This window comes from Propithecus coquereli, unplaced genomic scaffold, assembly GCF_000956105.1.
Source record: "Propithecus coquereli isolate 6110/MARCELLA unplaced genomic scaffold, Pcoq_1.0 Scaffold137, whole genome shotgun sequence".
In the NCBI taxonomy this organism is placed as follows: domain Eukaryota; kingdom Metazoa; phylum Chordata; class Mammalia; order Primates; family Indriidae; genus Propithecus; species Propithecus coquereli.
This window is the reverse complement of record NW_012137969.1, coordinates 6318806-6341922: the sequence shown is the minus strand read 5'-3', so window position 1 is coordinate 6341922 and position 23117 is coordinate 6318806. Positions and strand designations below refer to the sequence as shown.

Sequence of the window (23117 nt, the reverse complement as noted above, 5' to 3'; positions counted from 1 at the left end):
TGTGTTTGAGTGCATACATATGTAAATGTATGTATATAAGTATGTATGAGTGTGTATTTCTGTGTGTTTGAGTGACCACAATGTGAATGAGTGTGTGTATGCATGTATGAGAGTGTGTGTGTGTGTGTGTGTGTGTACACTAGGTTCCCAATATTTTAACAGCCACGTGTGTGTGGAGACCACAGCTCTTGAGTGTACCTGTTTCCCAAGTCATCCCAGTCAACCCAGCTCCCTTCCGTGTAAAATATTCTGACAGCCTTAAAACTGTGCACAAACTCTTCAGGGAGTACAAATATCCTCAGTCAATAAAACAAGCATTTCTTCAAGTACCTACTCCAGGGACCACAGTGATGGGTAAGACAGGGTCATCACAATGAGCTCATTAATGTATCTGTCCATTCAGCAGGACCAGGTGTACAAACCCACACTCCAGGAAGAAGAGGAGCCTTCGGTAATCAACACCCTGAGAATTACAGGAAGGAGCCAAGACATGGCGCCGGAATGTAAACTCCACCAGGGCAAGGATCCAGTCGGCTTTGTTCTCTGATGCATCCAGCTGCTAGGAGCAGCCTGGCACATAATAATGGCTTAGGGACTGTTTGCTGAATGATTGTCTGCCGATATTCTGTTTGTAGGAATGAAAAGCAAGAGCATCTCTGGAGAAAAGCCAAGTTCTATTTATCCAGAGCACAGAAATGTAGAAAATAATAAAGCTAAATAATGCTAAATAATAATGCTAAAAAGGTAATGGGGAAAATTAGTTTTATCTGAGAAAAATTTGCAAGTCATATCTTATAAGGGACTTGTATCTAGAATATACAAAGAACTCTTACAACTCAGTAAAAAAAAAAAAAAAAAAAGATAACCCAATTTAAAAATGGGCAAAGAATTTGCATAGACATGTCTCCAAAGATATACAAATGGCCAGTAAGCACATGAAAGGATGCTCAACATCATTAACCATCGAGGGAATGCAAGTCACAGCCAACTAAGACACCACCCACTCTGACGGTTCCAATAAAAGAAAAATCAACAGACCCTCAGAGACTGTGGGACACCATCAAGCATACCAACATGCACACAATGGGAGTCACAAAGAGAGACGAGCACGAGAAAGGGTTAAAAAGAATATCTGAGTAAATATTGGCCAAAATTTTCCCCAACTGGGAGGAAAAACATCAAATAACTCAAAAAACCCCAACTAGGATAAACTCAAAAGACATTCACACCAGACACATCACAATCAAAATGATCAGACTGCAAAAGACAAAAACATAAAGCACCAGGACGGCTGGGCGCAGTGGCTCACGCCTGTAATCCCAGCATTCTGGGAGGCCAAGGCGGGAGGATTGCTTGAGGCCAGGAGTTTGAGACCAGCCTGATCAAGACCCTGTCTCTACTAAGAGAAGTAAAAAAGTGAGCAGGCATTGTGGTGCATGCCTGTAGTCCCAGCTACTTGGGAGGATGAAGCAGGAAGATCACTCGAGTCCAGGATGAGCTAGGCTGTTGCCGCAGCACTCTAGCCCAGGCGACAGCAAGACTCTGTCTCAAAAAAGAAGAAAAAAAGAAAAGGAAAAGAAAAATCACCAGGACAGAAACAACTCAAGTACAAGGGGTCCTCAATGAGATTAAGAGCTGACTTCTCTTCAGAAACCAGGGGGCACAGAAGGCTACGGGATGATATATTCAAAGTGCTGAATGGCAAAGGCAGCCAACCAAGAATTCTATGTTCAGCAAAACTACCCTTCAAAAACTAAGGAGAAACTAAGACATTCCGAGATAACCAGAGACTGACGGAACTTGTTGCTAACAGACCTGCCCTACAAGAAATGAATCCGGGTGAAAAAATAAACAGTAGAAAAGTAACTACACTAATGAACATAAAAGACAGTATAAACATATTTTTTATTTGTAACTTTTTTCTAACTGATTTAAAGACAAATGCATAAAGCGGTAATTGTAAATCTGTTTCATGGGCATACGATGCACACAGATTTAATTTCTATGACAATAGCAGCACAAAGAAGAGGAGAAGGGATGAAGCTACACAGGAGCAAAGGTTTTATACACTATTAAATTTTTATTAATCCCAACTAGACTTTTATAAATTCAGATGTTAATTGTAATCCCCAAAGCAATCACAAATAAAAAAAAAATGGTAACAGAAACAGGGAATTAAAGTATTATACTAGAAAATAGCTATTTAACATAAAAGAAGGTAGTAATAGAAGAATAGAAGGTAAATAAAAGGTAATGGGAAAGATGAACTGGGTGGGGGGAGGCACCAAAGTTCTCCATTAAAATTTTAGAATAAGATGGCCGCGTGCGGTGGTTCACGCCTGTAATCCTAGCACTCTGGGAGGCCAAGGTGGGAGGATTGCTCGAGGTCAGGAGTTCAAGACCAGCCTGAGCAAGAGCGAGACGCCATCTCTACTAAAAATAGAAAGAAATTAGCTGGACAACTAAAAATATACATAGAAAAAATTAGCTGGGCATGGTGGCGCGTGCCTGTAGTCCCAGCTACTTGGGAGGCTGAGGCAAAACGATCGCTTGAGTTTGAGGTTGCTGTGAGCTAGGCTGACGCCACGGCACTCACTCTAGCCCGGGCAACAGAGCGAGACTGTCTTAAAAAAAAAAAAAATTTTAGAATAAGGTAAGTTATTTCTACTAAGCATGTATAACATTAATTTTTATGATTTTCCTAATTATTAAGATAATCCTCCAAGACAGAATGTAAATTCAGTAACGATTACCAAATGATCACATGCTGGTGAAGAATTTGAACTTTGATCGCATGAGAATCTAAAAGACAGAACTGAAAAACCACATTTTAAATCAAAGACACCACATTAACCTCTGGACTGGTCTCTAACATGATAAAAACCCTCTGTAGAAGTTTCAGTCATAAGAAGCTATGATTCCAAATATCAATTTACTAAACTAGGATGCCCATATTTTCAAAACAAATCTTACTTTAAAAAAAGAAGGAAAACAGATCGTCTCAGGCTACCCAGGGGGCCACGCACTGCAGAAAGGGCAGCATGCGGGGAGGAGGATTCCAGTTTTCTGTGGGAACCAACGTCATGTTTACTTACAGGACTTCAATACTCTTATCAAATTGACAGCCTGTTAAACTAACCTCAGCAGCCCGGTAAGGCACAGTGCCGCACAGAGATAAAACAGACTAGATGAGAGTCCGACCAGACACCTACAGAAAGGCTGTGGATAAAAGATGGGCCTTGGCTCAGAGATGCTGGGAGGAATCCGGCCTCCATCACTTCCAGGCTGTGCGGCCTGCTGAGCAGCCACCTCCGAGCTCACCACTACAATCCAGGAAGGGGGCACAAGGAGCCCTCCCCGCTTGGCCATCGCAGTCTGCACCTTAATTACAGGAACAACCCCCAAGAGGCCCCTCCCCACTCCCTCCTGCTCCAACCCTCTGGCCCAGAACTGCATTTACTGCAGAGTTTAGACTCGACAGAGAACCAGGCCCTAAATATCTGCAAAAAGCAGGGAAGGAAGCGGCCTCTCAGATTGCAGGCCGAGTGCCACAGAATTCGATGACACAGGAGAGCTGAAACTACCAGCAAACAGAAAACATTCAATAAATGTCCCTAACTTCCTCTCAGATTCAGTATGTTCCATCCAAAAACATTTTGCAAATCCACTAACTGAAACTTAGAATGTATTCCTCTTAACAGCAGGTTTTCAGTGGCCATGAGCTCCCCAGACTGACCACAAATCAATGCCTTCCACGTGCTGCACAGAGCTCACACACAGATGCTCTTCTCCGGACACCTCACTGCCCTGAGAGCAGAGATGCTGCTGTAAGAGAGGGCTGGGTAGATGTCACAGAGACCAGGCACAAGACTGCAGGGCCCAGGCATTCCCAAGTCAGCCACTAACCCAGAGCAGTCTAGCTCTACACGTTCTGTTAGCAGCTGACATCCTTGTAGAGTCTATAGCTTTGGGAAACAGGATCTGCCAGTAAAACCATGCTGTAGCACCTGCCCTCCTCTACCTGAGCAAACCTTTTGCAAATCTGACCTAGGCAGACGTCACACTCTGGGAGACTTCTGCACAGTGTGCAGAGAGAAAGACACTTGCTGCTGCCACTCAGAGGCCAAACCCACCCAGCCCGACCCCACGGGCTGCACTAAGCACTCAGAGATGCCCCCAACTCCACACAGCCCAGGCACTCCTTGGGGTTCTTCTCCCCACGACAGTAGAGCCCTTTATAGAGTAATGTGCTTTTAGCGCCATTATAGGGCATTTGGCCTTCACAGGCTGGGACTAAGTTTCCTATCATCCTGTTTACTGGCAGGGAGGACTGAATGCATCTTCAAACAGACTTGAAGTTCAGTGCTCTACCACCACTGGAGGCTGCTGCTCTCGGCTGCCAATTCACAGAGTGCACAGGGATAGCGAGGACCAGTAAGAGATAGCACAGAGTCACAGGGCTAAATCCTCCAAATTGGGTGCGCATCAGAATCACCTGGCGGGCTTGTTCAAACACAGATGGCTGCACCTCCTCTCAAACAGGTCTGGGGTTGGGACTGAGAATTTGCATTTCTAACAGTTCCCAGATGCTGCTGCTGGTCCGGGGTCCACAGTTTGAGAGTCACTGTCATGGGCAAACAGAGAAAAGGAATTCAATCTCTTGCCTAGACCCATGCGTGAAAACACAGCAGAAATCAGGTGCTCACCAATGCTACTGCCTTGCTTTTATTTATTCACCCAGGGAATATAAACAATGGGAAAATAAACAATGACATTCCAGACTACAACTTTTCCACTAAAATAAAATGAAATGGAGTCAGATGTCCTCAATTTTCAACATGAATATTCCTTCTCAAGTTCATGAAACTGTTTCTACCTTTAATTAAAAACTTCTCTAAGCTACTATGTCATTCTGAAATTAACTGCCCTCAGGAAATGGAAGCAGAAGTTTCCTCATCCTTATCATGGCCATGGCCATGGCCTCACAAGTGAGAGTCTAGCACTCCGTAGCCAGGGAGCCAGGAGCAGAGTGGGGAAAACAGAGGAGCTTCTAGCTGCAGGCAGCAAACTTCACCCAAGGCCCTCTCATGCCAAAGACGGTTCCACAACCACTGTGCCGTATAAGTTCCTATCTAGACAAGTACACTTCAAACAGCACTTGTCACAGTCCCAATTTCATTGTCTGTAAGGTTTATTTTTCCTCTGATAACTTATTTAATGTAATATTAACATTAGGATATTTTGAAATAAAGAAAATCACTCCAACCCTAAATCTGTATACATCCATATTCATTTTATTTTTGTATACTTTCCACATGCATAAGGCTGTAACATGCCATATAAACTATTTTTTTTTAATTTTATTTTATTTCAGAGTATTATGGGAGTACATTTTGGTTACATAAATTGCTTTTGTACAGTTTGAGTAAGAGCTGTAAGTGTGCCCATCCCCCAGATAGTGTGCACTGTACCCGTAGGTGTGAATTTACTCATCCCCTCCCTCCCGCCATCTGCTTGATTTCTGATGAGTTTTATTTCCATATGTGCACATAAGTGTTGTTCGATTAGCTCCAATTTAATGGTGAATATATGTGGTGTTTGTTTTTCCATGCTTATGATACTTCACTTAGAATATTGGTCTCCAGTTCCATCCAGGTTAATCCAAAAGGTATTATTAATAGTTCCATTTTTTTCATGGCTGAGTAGTACTCCATGATATACATATACCACATTTTATTAATCCACTCTTGTATTGATGGGCACTTGGGCTGTTTCCACATCTTTACAATTATGAATTGTGTTGCTATAAACATTCGGGTACAGGTGTCCTTTTTATAAAACGTCCTTTTTTCCTTTGGCTAAATACCCAGTAGTGGGATTGCTGGATCAAATGGTAGGTCTACTTTTAGTTCTTTGAGGTCTCTCCATACTACTTTCCATAGAGGTTGTACTAGTTTGCAGTCCTACCAGTAGTGTATGAGTGTTCCTATCTCTCCACATCCACACCAGCATTTGGGGTTTTGGGATTTTTTGATAAAAGCCATTCTCACTGGAGTTGGGTGATTATCTCATTGTGGTTTTGATTTGCATTTCCCCATGATAAGAAAGATTGAGCATTTTTTCATATGTTCGTTGACCATTAGTTTACCTTCTTTTGAAAAGTTTCGGTTCATGTCTTTTGCCCACTTTTTAATGGGGTTGTTTGATTTTTTTCTTGCTGATTTGCTTGAGTTCTTTGTAGATTCTGGTTATCAGCCCTTTATAGGACGTGTAGCATGCAAATATTTTCTCCTATTCTGTAGGTTGTCTATTTGCTCTCATGAATGTTTCCTTGGCTGTGCAGAAGCCTTTTAATTTGATCTGGTCCCATTTATTTACTTTTGTTGTTGCTGTGATTGCTTTTGGGGTCTTCTTCATAAATTCTTTGCCTAGGCTGATGTCTATAAGAGTTTTTCCAACATTTTCTTCTAGAATTCTTATCATTTCATGTCTTAGGTTTAAGTCTGTTATCCATCGTGAATTATTTTTTGTGAGTGATGACAGGTGCAGATCCTGTTTCAGTCTTCAACTGGCTATCCAGTTTTCCCAGCACCATTTATCGAACAGGGTTTATTTTCCCCAGTAAATGTTTTTGTCTGCTTTCTCAAAAATCAGATGGCACTATGACAATGGTTTTATATCTGGGTTCTCCGTTCTGATCCATTGGTCTATGTCTCTATTCTTGTGCCAGTACCATGCTGTTTTGGTTACTATAGCTTTGTAGCATAGCTTGAAATCTGGTAAAGCGATGCCTCCCAATTTGTTCTTTTTGCTTAAGGTTGCGTTGACTATTTGGGTTCTTTTCTGGTTCCATACAAAGTGTTACATTATTTTTTCTAGACCTGCAAAAAATGACATTGGTATTTTAATGGGGATTACACTGAATCCATAAATCACTTTAGGTAGTATAGACATTTTAACAATGTTGATTCTGCCAATCCATGAGCATGATATTTTTTTTTCCATTTGTTTACATCTCTGCAATTTCCGTCCTCAGTGTTTCATAGTTCTCCTTGTAGAGGTCTTTCACCTCCTTAGTTAAATATTCCTAGGAATTTTATTTTCTTTGTTGCTATCATGAAGGGTATTGAGTCTTTGATTTGATTCTCAGCTTGATTGTTGTTGGCATATATGAAAGCTACTGATTTGTGTACATTGACTTTGTAAACTGAGACTTTGCTGAATTTATCTATCAATTCCGGGAGTCTCTTGGCAGAATGTTTGGGGTTTTCTAGATACAAGATCATATCGTCAGCAAACAGCGATAGTTTGACCTCTTCTTTCCCTATTTGGATACCCTTGAATTCCCTCTTTGGCCTGATTGCTCTGGCTAGGACTTCCAGCATTATGTCAAATAGAAGTGGTGACAGTGGGCAGGCGACCTTGTCTGGTTCCAATGGGAAAGCTTTCAATTTTTCCCTGTTCAGTATGATGTTGGCTGTGGGTGTGTCATATATGCCTTTTATAATTTTGAGGTATGTTCTATCTATGTCTATTTTGTTAAGAGTTCTTATCATAAAAGGGTGCTGAATTTTGTCAAATGTTTTTCCTACATGATAGACTATTAAATATCAAGCATGCTTCCACATTTCTACGGAACCACATTTCAGTCAAATTTTCTGTAAAATCAACACAAAATGCCTAAATTGCTAGCCACTTAAATGATCACTATTTACATTGGGTTTTTTCCCATCCAATCTTTTTCCCTATATATCTTTTAAATGCATTTGTATTTGGTTTAATTGTGAGATATTTCAACATAAATGAAAGTACAGAAAATATCAGAATCCATGTATCTACCATGAAGATTTAACTTAAGATAACATTTTACCTTTTCTTTCTAATTTCGTAAATAAAATGTCACAGATGCACATCACTCCCCCTTCCCTATCCAAAATATCTGCTATCCTAGGGTGGGCAGGTATCACTTCCAGGCAGGTCTTTGTACTTCTCCACAAACATCTCCACAAAACATATATAAATGTTATATTTATTTATAAGCATATGTATTTCCTTTTTTCTATTAACTTTTTATATTGAAATAGAACATACACATGGAAAAGTGTACATACCAAAACTGTCCAGCTCAGTAAAATTTCTAAATGAGCACACTCGTGTAATCCCACCCAGATAAGAACATAATTAGCACCCAGTACTCCCCCGGGTTCCCTTTCAGTCAGTACCCCCAAGGGTAACCACTGACTTCTAACACCTCAGGGCTCTTGTGGGGGTTTGGGGGCCTGTTTTTATACTAGAAATATATAAGTACAACCAACCAGTAAGTTGCTTTGTTTCTGACTTCTTCCCCTCAGCAATATGCCTGCGAGATCCATCCACGTCACTGCATGTAGCTGGTGACTATTCACTCTCACTGCTACGGATTCTACTTTGTGAACGCGCCACCATTTATTCATTCACCCTTCTGCTGCTGGGCATGTGGGCAGTTTCTAGTGTTTTCCTATTACGCATAGTACTGTTATGAACATTCCAGCACATGATTTTTGGTGGACATATGTGCACGTTTCTGTTGGATACATAACGTATCTGAAAGTGAAATTGCTAGATCATGGGATCTGCATATGTTCAGCTTAGTCAATATTTCCAGTTTTCCAAAGCGACTGAGCCAATTTACACTCCCACCAGCATGAGTTCCAGCTGCCTCACACATGAGCCAACACTCAGTATTTTCTGTCCCTTTTTTCTCTCATTCTGGTAGGCCTGTGCCTCCTAAGTTATAATCAATTAATTCACCATCTTATCCTGATTTTTCCCCTTGACATTACAACCACTGTTCCATATTCCTAAGAAGTTATTAAGACTAATTACCTGTAGTAATTGCATACCTTAGGAATGAAACTAAAAATCACTTGGCCATTCTCCTATTAACTGTTTTTTGCCATTACAATGAGCAAGAAGAACAATCTCATACACACAATATTTTGCTGCTTTTTTTTTTTACCCTATTCCTAGGATCGATTCCTAGAGAATTCTACATTTTTTCCCTGCTAATACATACTGCTGGATGGGTTTTACATACCCATATGAACAATACTATGCCACCAACATAAAAGTATCAAACAAGACTTTCTTCAGAAACCCTCTTCAAAGAGTCACTGCAGTACTACATTGATGACCTAGTGAACGTATCCTAACAGCATCAGAAAAAGCAAAAGCTAACATTTTAGCTTCCTCACTTAGGCTCAAACAGCAATCACTAGGGAGAAATGTGGAATTTCCTCAAATCCAATGCACCTCCGAGGATATTCTTCTCTCTCTCTCTGGCCAGCAACATTCCTCCCGCTGCTCCCCTCCCACTCCTCTTCAGCCACACTGGCCTCCTCACTATCTCCTAGACACAATGGGCACCTCTGCCATAAGGCCTTGGTACTCTCTGTCCCTTCTGCCAGGGACCCACTGTCCCCAGATATCCACCAGACCAGCTGCTGTGTCTCCTTTGAACCTGAGCTCAGACATCACCTTCTAGGTAATAGTTTTCTCAGTGACAACCACCACTTGCATCGTCAGCTCCTGCCCATCCTAGGTCCTCCCCAGGCTCTCGGTTTTTTCCACAGCGCCGTAACATATGTCATTTACTTATTTACGTCTACTGAGCATGGTCCATCTCCCACTACAGAACAAGACCCCATGGGAGCAGGTCTTTGTTCTATTCAGTCAGTATCCCAGTATCCCACGTTCTAGCACCCCAGAACGTGCCAAGCACATAGCAGATGCTCATAAAACAGCTGCTGAAGGAATGAAAAGAACCCACTTCACATGAGCAAGAAAGCCACAGAACTTCATCAAGGACTGGCATGACTGCCACACCATCTGACACATCTCATGTTAGGTCTCCCGGCCAGGAACTGTGCCTCAGTGAGCCACAGGAAGAAGTGACAGCTGCTGATGCAGAGGATACTGTCAGCAGGCCCCACGGCAGGGAGTCCCAAGCGTAACCTCCTGACGCTGGCAGAATCTTCCCTCCTCCACCACGGCCTCTCTGCCAATTCTCAGCTATATCTGCTTTTCCCCAAAAGAATAGAAACATGCTGATGATGTAACGCTGCAGTCCACCATATGGACAACTGACCAACGCTGTGAGAGAACACTGTTCGTCTTCCTGCAATGGCTTGAGTGATTTTACCTTGAAGCAAAGTACAAATAAACAGTCTCATAAGGTCCCTCTGAGCCCTCTGGTACTTATTAGCTGAGAATTCTGAACTGAGCCCTCTCCAGCCTCCAAGCTCAGTTCAAAGACCACTTCAACAGGGAAGCGTCTCCTGAGCCAACTTGGAGCCTGCCGATCCCTCCCTCACACTCAGGGCTGGCTTGAGTCTCCTTTATGAGCCTTCCTCAACCTGTCTTCTTCGTGAGTTTCTCCCAAACTAAAACATGTACTCCTTTAGGGAGCTTTGATCTCCCACTACTGCCTGGCATGGGTGCAGCACATAGTATGCACACCCAAAATGTGTTTTATCATGGACAACTGCGTATCCATGTTCAAAATAATGAAGCCCGATCCTTTCGCACACCACACGCAATAACTAATTCAAAATGGTTCACAAGCCTAAACGTAGGAGCTACGACTACAAAACTCTCAGCAGAAAATACAGGAGTAAATCTTCATGACTTTTGTTAGGCAAAGACTTTTTAGCTCTAACACCAAAAGCACAAGCAACAAAAGAACAAAATAGATAAACTGGACTTCATCAAAATTAAAAACTGTTGTGCTGCAAAAGATACCATCAAGAAAGTGAAAAGACAACCTACACAACAGAACAAATATTTAAAATCATGTACTGATAAGGGATTTGTACCTAGAATATATAAGGAATTCCTACAACTCAATTTTTTTAAAAAAAAGACAAATTACCTAATGCTGAAGACTTGCCAAGAATTTGAATATACATTTCTCCAAAGATGTACAAATGGCCAACAGGTACATGAAAAGATATCTAACCACAATGAGATACCACTTCGCACCCACCAAGATGGTTATAATCCAAGAGACAAGCAACAAGTGCTAGTGAGGAAGGGGAGATTAGGACCCTCATGCACTGCTGGCGGGAATGTAAAATGGTTCAGCTGCTTTGGAAAACAGTCTAGCAGTTACCCGAAAGGTTACACACAGGTTATAATATTGAATCCAGCAATTCCACTCTTAATTACACACCCATGAGAAATGAAAATATCTGTTTACATAAAACATATATCCACATATGAATGTTCAGAGCAGCATTATTCATAATAGCTGTTAAAAATTGTTTGATGGGCTGGGCGTAGTGGCTCACGCCTGTAATCCTAGCACTCTAGGAGGCCAAGGCAGGAGGATTGTCTGAGCTCAGGAGTTCGAGACCAGCCTGAGCAAGAGCGAGACCCCGTCTCTACTAAAAATAGAAAGAAATTGGCTGGACAACTAAAAATATATAGAAAAAATTAGCCAGGCACGGTGGCACATGCCTGTAATCCCAGCTACTCGGGAGGCTGAGGCAGGAGGATCGCTTGAGCCCAGGAGTTTGAGGTTGCTGTGAGCTAGGCTGAAGCCACGGCACTTTAGCCCGCGCAAAAAGAGTGAGACTCTGTCTCAAAAAAAAAAAAAAAGTGTTTGCTGGATTACCTCTCTTCTTCTCTCTAGTTCCTGTGAACACAAACTAATTTTTTTTTTCTACCCCAGCACTGTGCCTGGAACACAAATGACTAAATTTTGAATAAAGCTATCTACTAAGAAAGGAAAACATCATCCACCTATGAAGTCCTCTGCTGGCTTCAGGTGCAGGTAAAAAAATCCAGCTGTTGATGTTGACACAGAAACATCAAGTGGCCACGTTCAACACCCCGGGGACCTCCCTGGGGTCCATGTGGTCACGAAGCTGCAAGCCAGGAGGCCTGAAAGCAGCCCCTGCATGCTCCAAAACAAACCAAGTCCCCTGAATACGATGCTTCTCCCCCTCCTTTCCCTGGACTCAGTCATCTCCCTCAGGCAGGGACAGCCAGGTGCAATGTCACTCCCCATTAAAGCAAGAGCCATTACCAGCGAAGCATCTGTGTCTGAAGTCTACTGAATGCTTCTTATAACATCTCTTTAATCCTAAATACACCCTAAGTAGATGCTGTGATCCCATTTCGAAGATGCAAAAACTGGAGGCCCAGCTGGCAGACTGACCCGCCATGCACCCGTGACAGAGCCGGGCTCCCTCCCTCCCTCACAGCCTCACTCAGCACACACAAACACTGACAGCAGGAGCTGGGGCCAGAGGCCCATGGTCCCCATGAGAATTCTAGATGGGTCTGTGACTGTCCACTAGTAGTTCACTCCTCTGCACTCGGCTCTCCCTTCTCTGAAATGAGAAGACCATCTACCTTACTCTCCTAGTTGCAAGAATTCAAAGAGAAAACGTGACACGGACCGGGTGTGTTAGCGCATGCCTGTAATCCTAGCACTCTGGGAGGCTAAGGCAGGAGGATCTCTTGAGCCCCGGAGTTTGAGGTTGCGTGAGCTAGGCTGACGCCACAGCACTCTAGCCCTGGTGACAGAGCAAGACTCTGTCTCAAAAAAACAGAAAAAAGAAAAGGAAAATGTGATTAGCACCTAGCACAGGGCCCAAGGCCTGAGCTTTTCTCTTTCACTGGGCCTGTATGGCAGATGCCAAATTCCCAGAGCAAACCACACACCCAGTGAGCCGCTGACCAGGGTGAGTGTGCCCCGAAGTGCTGCATTCCTCGATGTGAGGATGGCATCTTGTTCTCATCGAGAACCAAACACTCCCAAGATTCCGTGAATAATCACAAACAGACCATGAACCATCCTGAGACCCAGGGAACTGCACATGAACCCCTTGCATGCGCACCCACACTCCCCCCACACACACACAAGAATAACATGGGAGATGCAAGAGACCAGACCACAAGGGGGATAAAAAAAATCACTGATTTGCTTAAAATGGCACCAAACTGAAGTACAGTGCTGAAAACAGTCACCTCACAGGCGATTTTCCCAGATTCAAATCAGTGGCGCCCACACAGGGCTATCGGACCCCCGCTTCTCCACAAATCCCACCAAAGCCACTTCTAAAAGGGCCCATTCAACTTCAGTTTACTCCTCAAAACACCTCTTGGGTCTCATTTTTGTAATGTTTATATGTGGGGAGGCACAACAACTTTCTCCAGAGTTTAAAAGGAATACTACTTTAACAAATTTGGGAAATCTTAGAATAACTTACCAAGTAGGAGCTGCAACTTCCAAAAAGAATCCTTGTCTCTATTTAACTAAATTCGATCCCTTTTTGGCTTTTTTTTTTCCTGAACCCTCCTCCTGGCTCTGGTTGGCTCAGTCTGAAAGTGACTCTGCCAACATGAAAGAGAAAATATTCCAGAATATCTGACAGGACCAAGTCTGTCTTAATCCCAGCAAAGGCTCAATGAGGACCTGCAGCCACAACCGAATCAGGTCCCTCAAAGACTCTAAACTGTCACCCGACATTGTAAGCCACATGGTACAATTACCCCCATTTAAACAAACACGTATTGATCTGCTGTAGGCATCAAAAGGAACAAGGCCGGTTCCCAGCCTTCCCGCTGCCTGAAGGGCAGACAACCAGGAATGCAATTAATCAACCAGAAAACGTAAGGCTCCGAAGTCAGCAAGAACAAATTAGGAACTGCGAAGAATGTCACAGGAAGACAAATATTTCGTCAGATTTTCCCCCACAGCTAAATGTGCACTAAATTTGCAGACCCAGTTTTCCACGCAAAGAAGGCTGGCTAGATTCTCCTCTGTTGTCTATATGCCCCAAAACTCCAAGATTGGGGAACTAAGACACTCTGAATATCCTAATTAGCTGAGGGAACTCAGCCTGTACTTCACAGAACTCATGAAGTGATTTGTTTTCTGAGAGCTGGGACCTCAGGAGATACTACATTCAACTCACCTGGAAACAGACTCTGTTCCATGCCCCGCCGCCCAGATTGAACCGAGTATTTTCAGTAGACGTGTTGCAGAGCTTAAACCCAAACTCGAACTGGACAAGTAACCCTTATCCCACAGAACTACTTCAGCCCCTACAACCCACATTTTGAATTTCCATGCTCTTTCCTTACATACTAGTTCATAATTTTAAAGTGCATTCCTGTTCTGGAAAGAGAAAGAGGGCGTATCACAAAAGTCTTCAGTGGCGTTTATCATTACAGTCATATGCAACTATCTCACTATAACAAAAACCAAATGAAGAGGGACAGTCCAGTCTAGGAATGGTTAAAGAGGCCATAAGCAAATCCTAAAGAGGAGTCATACAAGCAGCACACCTGCCGTTTCCCAGCTGCGGCCGGTGGTCCACATTTGAGTCCTGGTGCCACCACTTACCAGCTGTGTGGACGTGAACAAGTTACCAAACCTCTGTGCCTCAGGTTCCTCATCAGTAAAGTAGCGGTAACACCGCTTACTTCCCAGGATTGCTGTTTACACATAAGGCCCTGAAGGGGCAGGGAGGGCACATGGGCTGTGCTCTGACAGAGCTGGGACCCAGCATGACTCACTCTCCTGCCACTGCTCTGCACAAAGGCACCTACCCATAAACCCATCCCACCAGGGAGGGGAGCAGACGGGAGTACTTTCTACTAAGTAGTCCACCTTAGGGGAAAGCACACCCACTTACATACATACGACACAATTAAACTTTACACTTTTGCAGCAACTCCAGAGAGAGCCTCCTTTCCTATCTAGCCTACGGAGGAAGACAGGCCGTGCACGTGCCACCCTGCGATAAAGAACTGCACACGCACACACAGACATTCCTGACTCCAAAGGGCTGAAAATGCAATTTTCAATCTCCCTTTGGTGCAAAACACCAGCAGTAAGTGGCCAAATCTTTAAAGACAAATCTATTCCCCGCCTGGACTGGACTTTCTCAGGAGTCGGGAGGTAAAATTTCAGTTCTAAAGATAATTGACAGTGCTAAGTCATGAATATCATCTGACTCTCCCTGACAGCAGATTACCTTTGCCAAACAGACGCTTCTAACAGCAAGTGAGATTCCCAGACATCCCTCCTGCTTCCCACAGATGCCAGAGGCCCCGAGGGTCCGGGTCCTCCTTCTAGCTGTGCTTCCCAGAGGCCCCCAAAACAGCTGGACTCAACAAAATGCTAGGCCAAAACCAACAAAATTCAGACGCCTCAGAAACAACTGAAGCCAGAGAAGACATTCTGCTGACCTACTGCAGGATTCTCCGTCAGGAGTCTCCACTGGTACAGTAAAACATACTCTACTGTGAACACACCTCCCTCCAAGAAAATCCAATGCAAATTAGAGAGTGAATGCTACAGGGGTGCGAATGTTCCTGCACGACCATCTTAAGACAGGATCCCTTGGGCCCACCTGTGCCTTCTACCTCAGATTTTCCCCAACATTTTGTATTGTGAAACATACACAAAAGGGTATAAAACTGCTATGGACATGTAAACAAAGTTACATGCTGAACACACGTGTAACCACCATTCAGGTCAAGAATTAAAGACAGCCAGCACCCCAGAAGTCCCCATGTTCTGCATCTCTTACAGTTCAGAGCCCCTTCCTCCTACCGGAAGGACCACTGGCCTAACTCTCCCGGCACTTTCTTTGCTTTCCATTCAGTTTTATCACCCATGTGCATGTCCCTATGCAATAGAGTCTATGTCTGCATGTCTTTGAACTGTCTATAAATTGGAGTCGCACAGTATATATTTTCTCTGGCTGGCCTCATTGTGGGGTGAAGCTCAGATTTGCGTAAGAAGGTTACTGAACAGAACATCTGTCAGGTCATCTAAGGACATCTCTCAAGCCCTGAAAGCCTAAAAATTTTGTTTTACTAAAACTCTGGATGCACACACACAACTGATAACACACGACTGATAACAGTGATGGCCTCCAGGGCGCAGAACTAGTTTGGTGAGTGACCTGGGGTGTGGAGGGGCAGGTGACAGAGACTTTGTCTTTTGGACCAAGTTCCATAATTATGACAATTTTTAATACTGATTCCATTTAAAGAATCATTTTCTGGAAAATGTGGCAAGAGTATCTTTAACTCAAATTTTATATTAATAACCCTAGCACTGTGGAAGCAAAAATACTATATTCCTTGATGTATTACTATGCAAACATTCAAAGTAGAAAATCATTAAAACTATTAGGCAGTATAGAAAAATGTCTATACCGAAAAGAACTGACTATAAAAATGTATATACACTGTGATGATGACTACATAAAAAGCATACACACAGGAAAAAAGGAAATACACTAAAATGCAGTAGCTGTGTTAAAGTGGTAGAATTATGGGTGATTCATCTATTTTTAAGATGTGCGTACCTGTGGTTATATTACTTGCATAACAAAATTTTCTCAAAGCACCAATTCACATACAACAATAAAATTTTACTAGGTCTGATTACAACTCATTCACAAGGCTCCTAGTAGACACCAGCACAAATCAGGTTTTGGGAGATTCTTGGAAAGTAACGTAATTGTACTTTTTCAGAAATATTACCTAACTCCAACTCTCTCCAGTCTATATGGAGCTTCCTGGAGTTAATCAAACTTCATGTAACTTCACTTTAAATCTGCTTAGCGCACAAACCCCAAAATCCTTAAATGAGCTAAAAGACCCCCACCAAACACCTCCTATGCACAACAGAAACGGCAAAATTCATTCTACAACAGAAAACAGCATGAAGAATGGACCAGAATCTCCAGAACTCAAGTCCACAGAATACACATTTCAGCCCCTGCTGGGTCTACCCAAAAGGGATCCTACATGATATTTTAATACCAGTATTTCCCCAAAACCACTTTTCACAAAGAACTTCTACCCCTTAAGTCTGGTTATAATTTTTTAGTGATTCTATAACAAAAAAGTGCAAAGCGTGACAGCACTCCGGCTCTTCAGAGGGCTACATCGTTCCTTCACTCTGCAACATGACCAGTTACCACATTCTCCACACATCTCAGTGTCTGGGCCTCCCACCTGCAACCACCACAGTTTTGATCGCCCTGGGTGGCTCCTCTGAACAGAGGCAGCAGGTCCTGTGAGGCCGCACACGTCTCTCCAGCAACGCAATCGCCCCCAATCTCTGCCCATCACCTCAGCAAACAGGATGGGCTAAACATCCTTTTTTGTGTGGTATTTTTCTCAGGAAAAAAAATTACCAAAACAGAATTCCCCCACCCGGAACACATCACTTTCTTGCTAACCACAAATTCTGGCAAAATCTGTTCTACATAATAGTGATTCAGTTAGTTCCTCTTTCTTCAAATTGACACATTTTACCTTGCAAATTGTGTATGTGTACGCCAGTGAGGGAGAAGGTTTAATGACCAAGAACAAAAACTAGTCACAAAAAAAAACAAAAATTATTGGCATTGTTATCACACTAAAATGTGATATTATCTTTCAAAAAATGACAAATATGTAATTCTATTCAAATATTTGAGACTCTTCCACCTAGAAGATGTTATTCTAGATACTAGATGTAAAGAAAAGGAGGTTTCTGCCCTCAGGAGTTTACAAAGTGCATGTCACAGAGGGGAAAGGAGTGGACCAAAAGGTTATTTCCTTAATGCGAACAACACTTTGAGGTATAATTTAATCACCATAAAATGCATAATCTTCAGTGACAGCTCAATGGATTTTGACAAATGTATACACCAGAGAAGAAAAGAGGTAGCAGGAGAGGGCCTGCAGCTGAGGCGTGGGGAGAGCCCAGGGTCAGTGTAAAGCGCCCAGGCCAGAGCAGCATGGGCCCAGGTGGTCAGCACCGCCCTGGGCCCTGACCGGACAACACCAGGCACCATCCCCAGGCTGTGCACAGACAACCTGCTTGAAGCTTCCAAGTGAATGAAACGTATGAAATGCCATCAAATAAGCCACACTAACACAAGTGAAGCATGATTCTCCCTTGTTCTAAAGCCTAATTCAGTCCATAGGATTACATAAAGCAGAGCTACGATACACAGCGGTAACTTGTATACATTTTTATCAGTGTATTATTCAATCCTGAAAAATCAGCTTAGAAGATCAAGCACATACAGCACACTCACTTTTGTCATTCTTATTGTACGTCACAATCATTGAGCTTTACAACCTCAGAACAGGCTCTGAAATAAACTCTTATCTGGCACAGTCAGGGAACAGAATGTTCTGGTCAATCAGACATTTTTATAGTTATACTTTCAATATAAAATCCACAAAGGGGCCAGGCTCAGTGGCTCATACCTGTAATCACAGCACTTTGGAAGGCCAAGGTGGGAGGATTGCTTGAGGCCAGGAGTTCAAGACCAGCCTGGGCAACATAGGAAGACCTGATCTCTACGAAAAATTTTTAAAAATTAGCCAGGTATGGTGATGCGTGCCTATAGTCCCAACTACTCAGGAGGCCGAGGCAGGAAGATTGCTCGAGCCCAGGAGTTTGAGCTTGCAGTGAGCTATGATGACACCACTGCACTCCAGCCTGAGCAACAGAGGGAGACCCTGTCTCCAAAAAAAAAAAAAAAAAATCCACAAAGGGTTAGTATCCAAAATACAAAAAGAACTGCTACAAATCAATAAGAAAAAAGACACTCCCGTAAGAAAATGAGCAAAAGACATGAACAGTCAAGTCAGAGAGACTATACAAGGAGGAAAAATTACAAGAAACTAAACCTCACCAATAATGAAGGAAATGCCAAATAAACAAAAATGAAAACACTCTCTTAATTTTTCTAAGTCTGAAGGGAGTTTTAAAAATAGTATTTGGAAGAGAGAGCACCTTCAGCCCATGCCAGAGACTCTTTCTTCCCAGAAATAAAATGAATAAATTTAATTAATTAAATTTAAAAAACGGTATTTAATGTTGATGAGGTTATGGGAAAAGGATCCTTTTAATACATTGCTGTTATAGGTATAAACCGGTAAGAGCCACCATAGAGGATAATTTGTCAGTATCTGTTAAAACAAAAAATGTGCAAACCCTATGACCCAGCAATTCCACTCCCAGGGTATCTATCTGTGGTAAGCAGAATAATCCCCCCAAAGATATCCACATCCTAATCGCTGGAACCTGTGAATACACTGTTATGTGGCAAAGGGGAATTAAAGTTGCAGATGAAATTTAGGTTGCTAATCAGATGACCTGAAAATAAGGAGATTATTCTGGATTATCAGAGTAGGCTCCGTGTAATCACAATGGTCCTTAAAAGTGGAAGAAGTAGAAAAGAGGGAGAACCAGAGAGAAAGCAGCATGAGAAAAATGTGGCCCAACACTGCTGGACAAAGGGGACCATGGACAGAGAAATGTAGGAATGTCTAGATGCAGGAAAGGATAGGAAACAGAGTCTCCCTTAGAGCTCGAGGTAGCACAGCCCTGTGGACACCTTGACTTTAGCCCAGTAAAACTTATCTTGGACTACTGACCTCTAGAACTGTGAGATGATGAATTTGTACTGTTTAATTTGTTACAGCAGCAACAGAAAACTAATTCACAACCCTAGGGAAACATGGGCAGATACGCAGAAGGAGATACATATTTTCTGAGTACACCTGTATAAAATATAAAAATAGAACTGAAAGGATTCAACCCAAACAGAAAATAACAGTCATCCCTCTGGTTAAGGGAAGATTTTACTACAATTGAGGTGGAATTTTAACTTATTCTATAATGTTCTCTATTTTTTTTTTAAAGAAAATGTGTTCGTCCACATATTGCATAATTAACTGACAGTTAAGTTTTTAAGAAGAGTTACCCTATAAAAGCATTCACAGGCCGGGCGCGGTGGCTCACGCCTGTAATCCTACCACTTTGGGAGGCCGAGGCGGGCGGATTGTTTGAGCTCAGGAGTTCGAAACCAGCCTGAGCAAGAGTGAGACCCCGTCTCTATTAAAAATAGAAAATAAATTAATCGGCCAACTAAAAATATATAGAAAAAATTAGCCGGGCATGGTGGTGCATGCCTGTAGTCCCAGCTACTCGGGAGGCTGAGGCAGAAGGATTGCTTGAGCCCAGGAGTGTGAGGTTGCTGTGAGCTAGGCTGACGCCATGGCACTCACCTCTAGCCCAGGCAAAAGAGTGAGACTCTGTCTCAAAAAAAAAAATAAATAAATAAAATAAAGCATTCACAGCTTAACCTTCCAAGAATTAGAATATAATGAGACACTTAATGATGAAAACTCTGATGAGTCCAACTTTTTCTGGCAATCCCAAAGGCACTGCAAAGACAGAGACATCCAAACAGGAATATTACTGGTGGGCTCTGGCTGTGTGGACAGAACCCCAGAGAAGAGGAAATTCACTATATACCCATAAGCCACAATTATTTCTTCAAGAAGTCAAAATCAACCTTTTTGAAAGTTAAGACACACACATAATCTGTGGACAAAATTCACTCTCAAAGGCTTAGTTTTTCTGACTCCAGCTCACCCAACCAGGGCCCCCAAGACACACTCCCTTAACACTGTCCACTTTGGGCAGACTACTTACCTCTGGGTTTTAGTTTTCCCACTGTAAAAATGTTTGCTATACCACTTCATCTCCCTGCCAGGATGGTCGTCAGCTTTCAAGTGGAATGAAATGACAAGCTATATCCCGACTTTGTGAACTCCACTTTTAGACTCACCTGGCTATAGGAAAGGAAAGTGCTCTGTAAATTGTTAAGTGCTACACAGTCTGAGTACTAGAGTCTGTGGATATCATTAGCATTCCTGATAAAATCACCTCTGCCCCCAAGGAAGGCCAACTACCTAATGGATGTCAAAGGGAAGGCAGTCTCCCAGAAAGGCAGCCATAAATCACACCACAATGGCAGCCATTAGGTAAGTCCTGTATCAAACATTTATGGCAGTCCCTCTACCTGCAAAGAAGACATCCCTGAACCACCTCCCAAGACTCTGAATTGCTTTACAAGCTGAGGTACAGGCATTCTGATCCAAGCACAACTTCCCAATCCAAGTGATCCCATGGAAAGGGTCCCGCCAAGGGCCCACACGCTGGGCTCCAACAGGTGACCTTATGAACACAATGTTCTAACCAGCAAGAGCCATCACATGCTTCTCCCTACATAGGCACAAGTGAAAGGAAAAAATAAGTAAAGACCAATTCTGGAGGGACGTCCTGCCTAGACACGGGGCCTTCACGTCAATTAAGCCCAATGCAATAATGCCTTCCCTACCCTAGAGTTTCACTGTCACTCCCTCTGCCTTTTCTCCCTAAGAACCTGTCTACCAACCCTCCGGAAAGCAGTTCAATCAATCGCCTCTTTGGGGACACCTTGCCAGACTTCCCCAGAGCGAGTCCCCCAAGCTTGTGCCCCTCCACCAAAAAGAAACCGCAACTTCACACCAACATCCACCTACATGTACTCTCCTACGGTTAGGAGGTCCATACGAAGGAACATTGAAAATAAGGGGCGTCCTTGTGCATCCCTTTTCATGTTTATCCCTACGCATTAGCCCAAAATCCCTTAAAGAGAATACAAGCTATGCACAGACGAGAAAACAGAGGTCCTGAGAGGTAAAATTACCAGCCCAAAACCACACAGCTGAAAAGGGGCCAAACGCTGGAAAGGGGGAGGTAGCTGGGAAAGTCGCCCGAAGTCCGGGGGAAATGGTCCCCCAGGGCTGTGGCTCAGCGTGGCCCGGCGGGGGCCACAGGCCGCCTCTGAAGTGCCGGGCGCCGGGGGATTTGGGGCCGGCGAGGGAGGAACCGTCCCGGGGAAGTCCCCGAAAGTCCCGGGAAGACGAGGCCGGCCGTCACCCCGTACAGGTGGCTCCGGCTCGGCCCCGCGCGGCCCGGGCTTCCCGGCGCGGGAAGGGGCAGAGGGACCCGGAGCAGGCGCACGCGGGCCCTGCCGGCGCGGGGCAGGAGGCGAGCCAAGGGGCCGGTACTGCGCCGAAGGGCACCGGTCCGCGCCGAGGGCAGTGGGGACCCGCCGCCGCCCCGCGCCCTACCTGCTGCCGCCCCGCGCCCTACCTGCCGCCGCGGGATCCGCCTCCCCGTCAGCCGCCGCCTCAGCTGCCGCCGCGACTGCCGCCGCCTGCTGCTGGTCCATCGTGCGGCCAGTCATGTGAGCCCGCAGGCCCACGTGACTTCCTCCCGCGCCCGCCCGCCAGCTCCCCGCCTCACCACGCCCACGCCCGGCTTAGCCACGCCCCTTGCCCGGGCGCGCCCCGCCCACAGGCCGCCCCTGTCGGGCTCGCTGCGCTTCTCTCCCGGCCTAGCCACGCCCACACCCGGCCTAGCCACGCCCTCTGCCCGCCCCGCTGGGCTCGCCGCACCCCTCGCCGGGCCGAGCCACGCTCACACCCGGCAGGGCTCCGCCCCCGGGCCCGCCCCGGCCACGTGGACACGGAGCGGCCAGGCTGCGCGCCCTCCCCACATCTTAGCCCAGGGGTACTTTGCCTCCGCGGCACCCGCCGCCCTCTCGCTCACTCCCGCCTCCACTCGCTCGGCCTCCCCCCGGCATTCATTCACCCTCACCCCGGGGCTCGCTTACTCACGCACTTCCCCATTCATCTGCCCGCCCACCCGCTCGCTTGCTGTGTCTGCGTTCATTCACCCCCCACCCACTCGCTCACTGACGCACTCGGTCCGCCGGCTGCCGCCTGGAGGTCAGGCACGCCCGGTGCTGACTGGCTGCGGAGGGTACAGGGATGCTTTGGGAACCTTTCCGACCTGGAGGATGGGCAGGTGGCCAGAGGCAGCAGGTGCCCTGCCTGTCCGAATAGGAGCAGGGTGGTGGGGACACCGGCGTGAAGGGATCCCTGGATGGGGCAGTGTCTGAGCGGGTGCTGGGGGAAGGAGGCCAGCGGGCGCTAAGGCTCTCAGACATCAAACAGCTGCAAACGCTGTGTCCTCCCAGGGCTAAAACTGTAAGGGTAGAAATGGCGGGAGATATTGGCAGGGTTCCATCAGGGAGGGCCTCCTTTCCAAAATAAGGTTCTGGGACCTCCTAACACCTAACCAGCCACGTCCAGGGAGTTGGTTACAGTAACCAAGAGCTCAGAACCCCTGGACAGGGTCCCAGGAAGGGTCAGTCTCACCCAGTAGTTAGTTCCTCTGGCTGTAGCTGCTCAACCCTGCCTCA

General features: G+C 44.8%; 1 protein-coding gene across 3 annotated transcripts in view; it reads right to left on the bottom strand.

Annotated features, from left to right (window-relative positions):
* The window catches only part of SNX8 (sorting nexin 8), a 38757-nt gene extending 16624 nt beyond the window's left edge, over positions 1 to 22133 (bottom strand). For 2 of the 3 annotated variants that reach the window (XM_012639124.1, XM_012639125.1), the window contains exon 1: positions 22004 to 22133. In XM_012639124.1, the coding sequence (XP_012494578.1) occupies positions 22004 to 22097 (94 nt within the window). In that variant the 5' untranslated portion in view covers positions 22098 to 22133. Of the gene's footprint in view, positions 1 to 4495; positions 4550 to 22003 lie in introns of those variants that run through there. The other variant, XM_012639126.1, reaches the window with a different exon arrangement.
* Between the last annotated feature and the right edge of the window lie 984 nt (positions 22134 to 23117).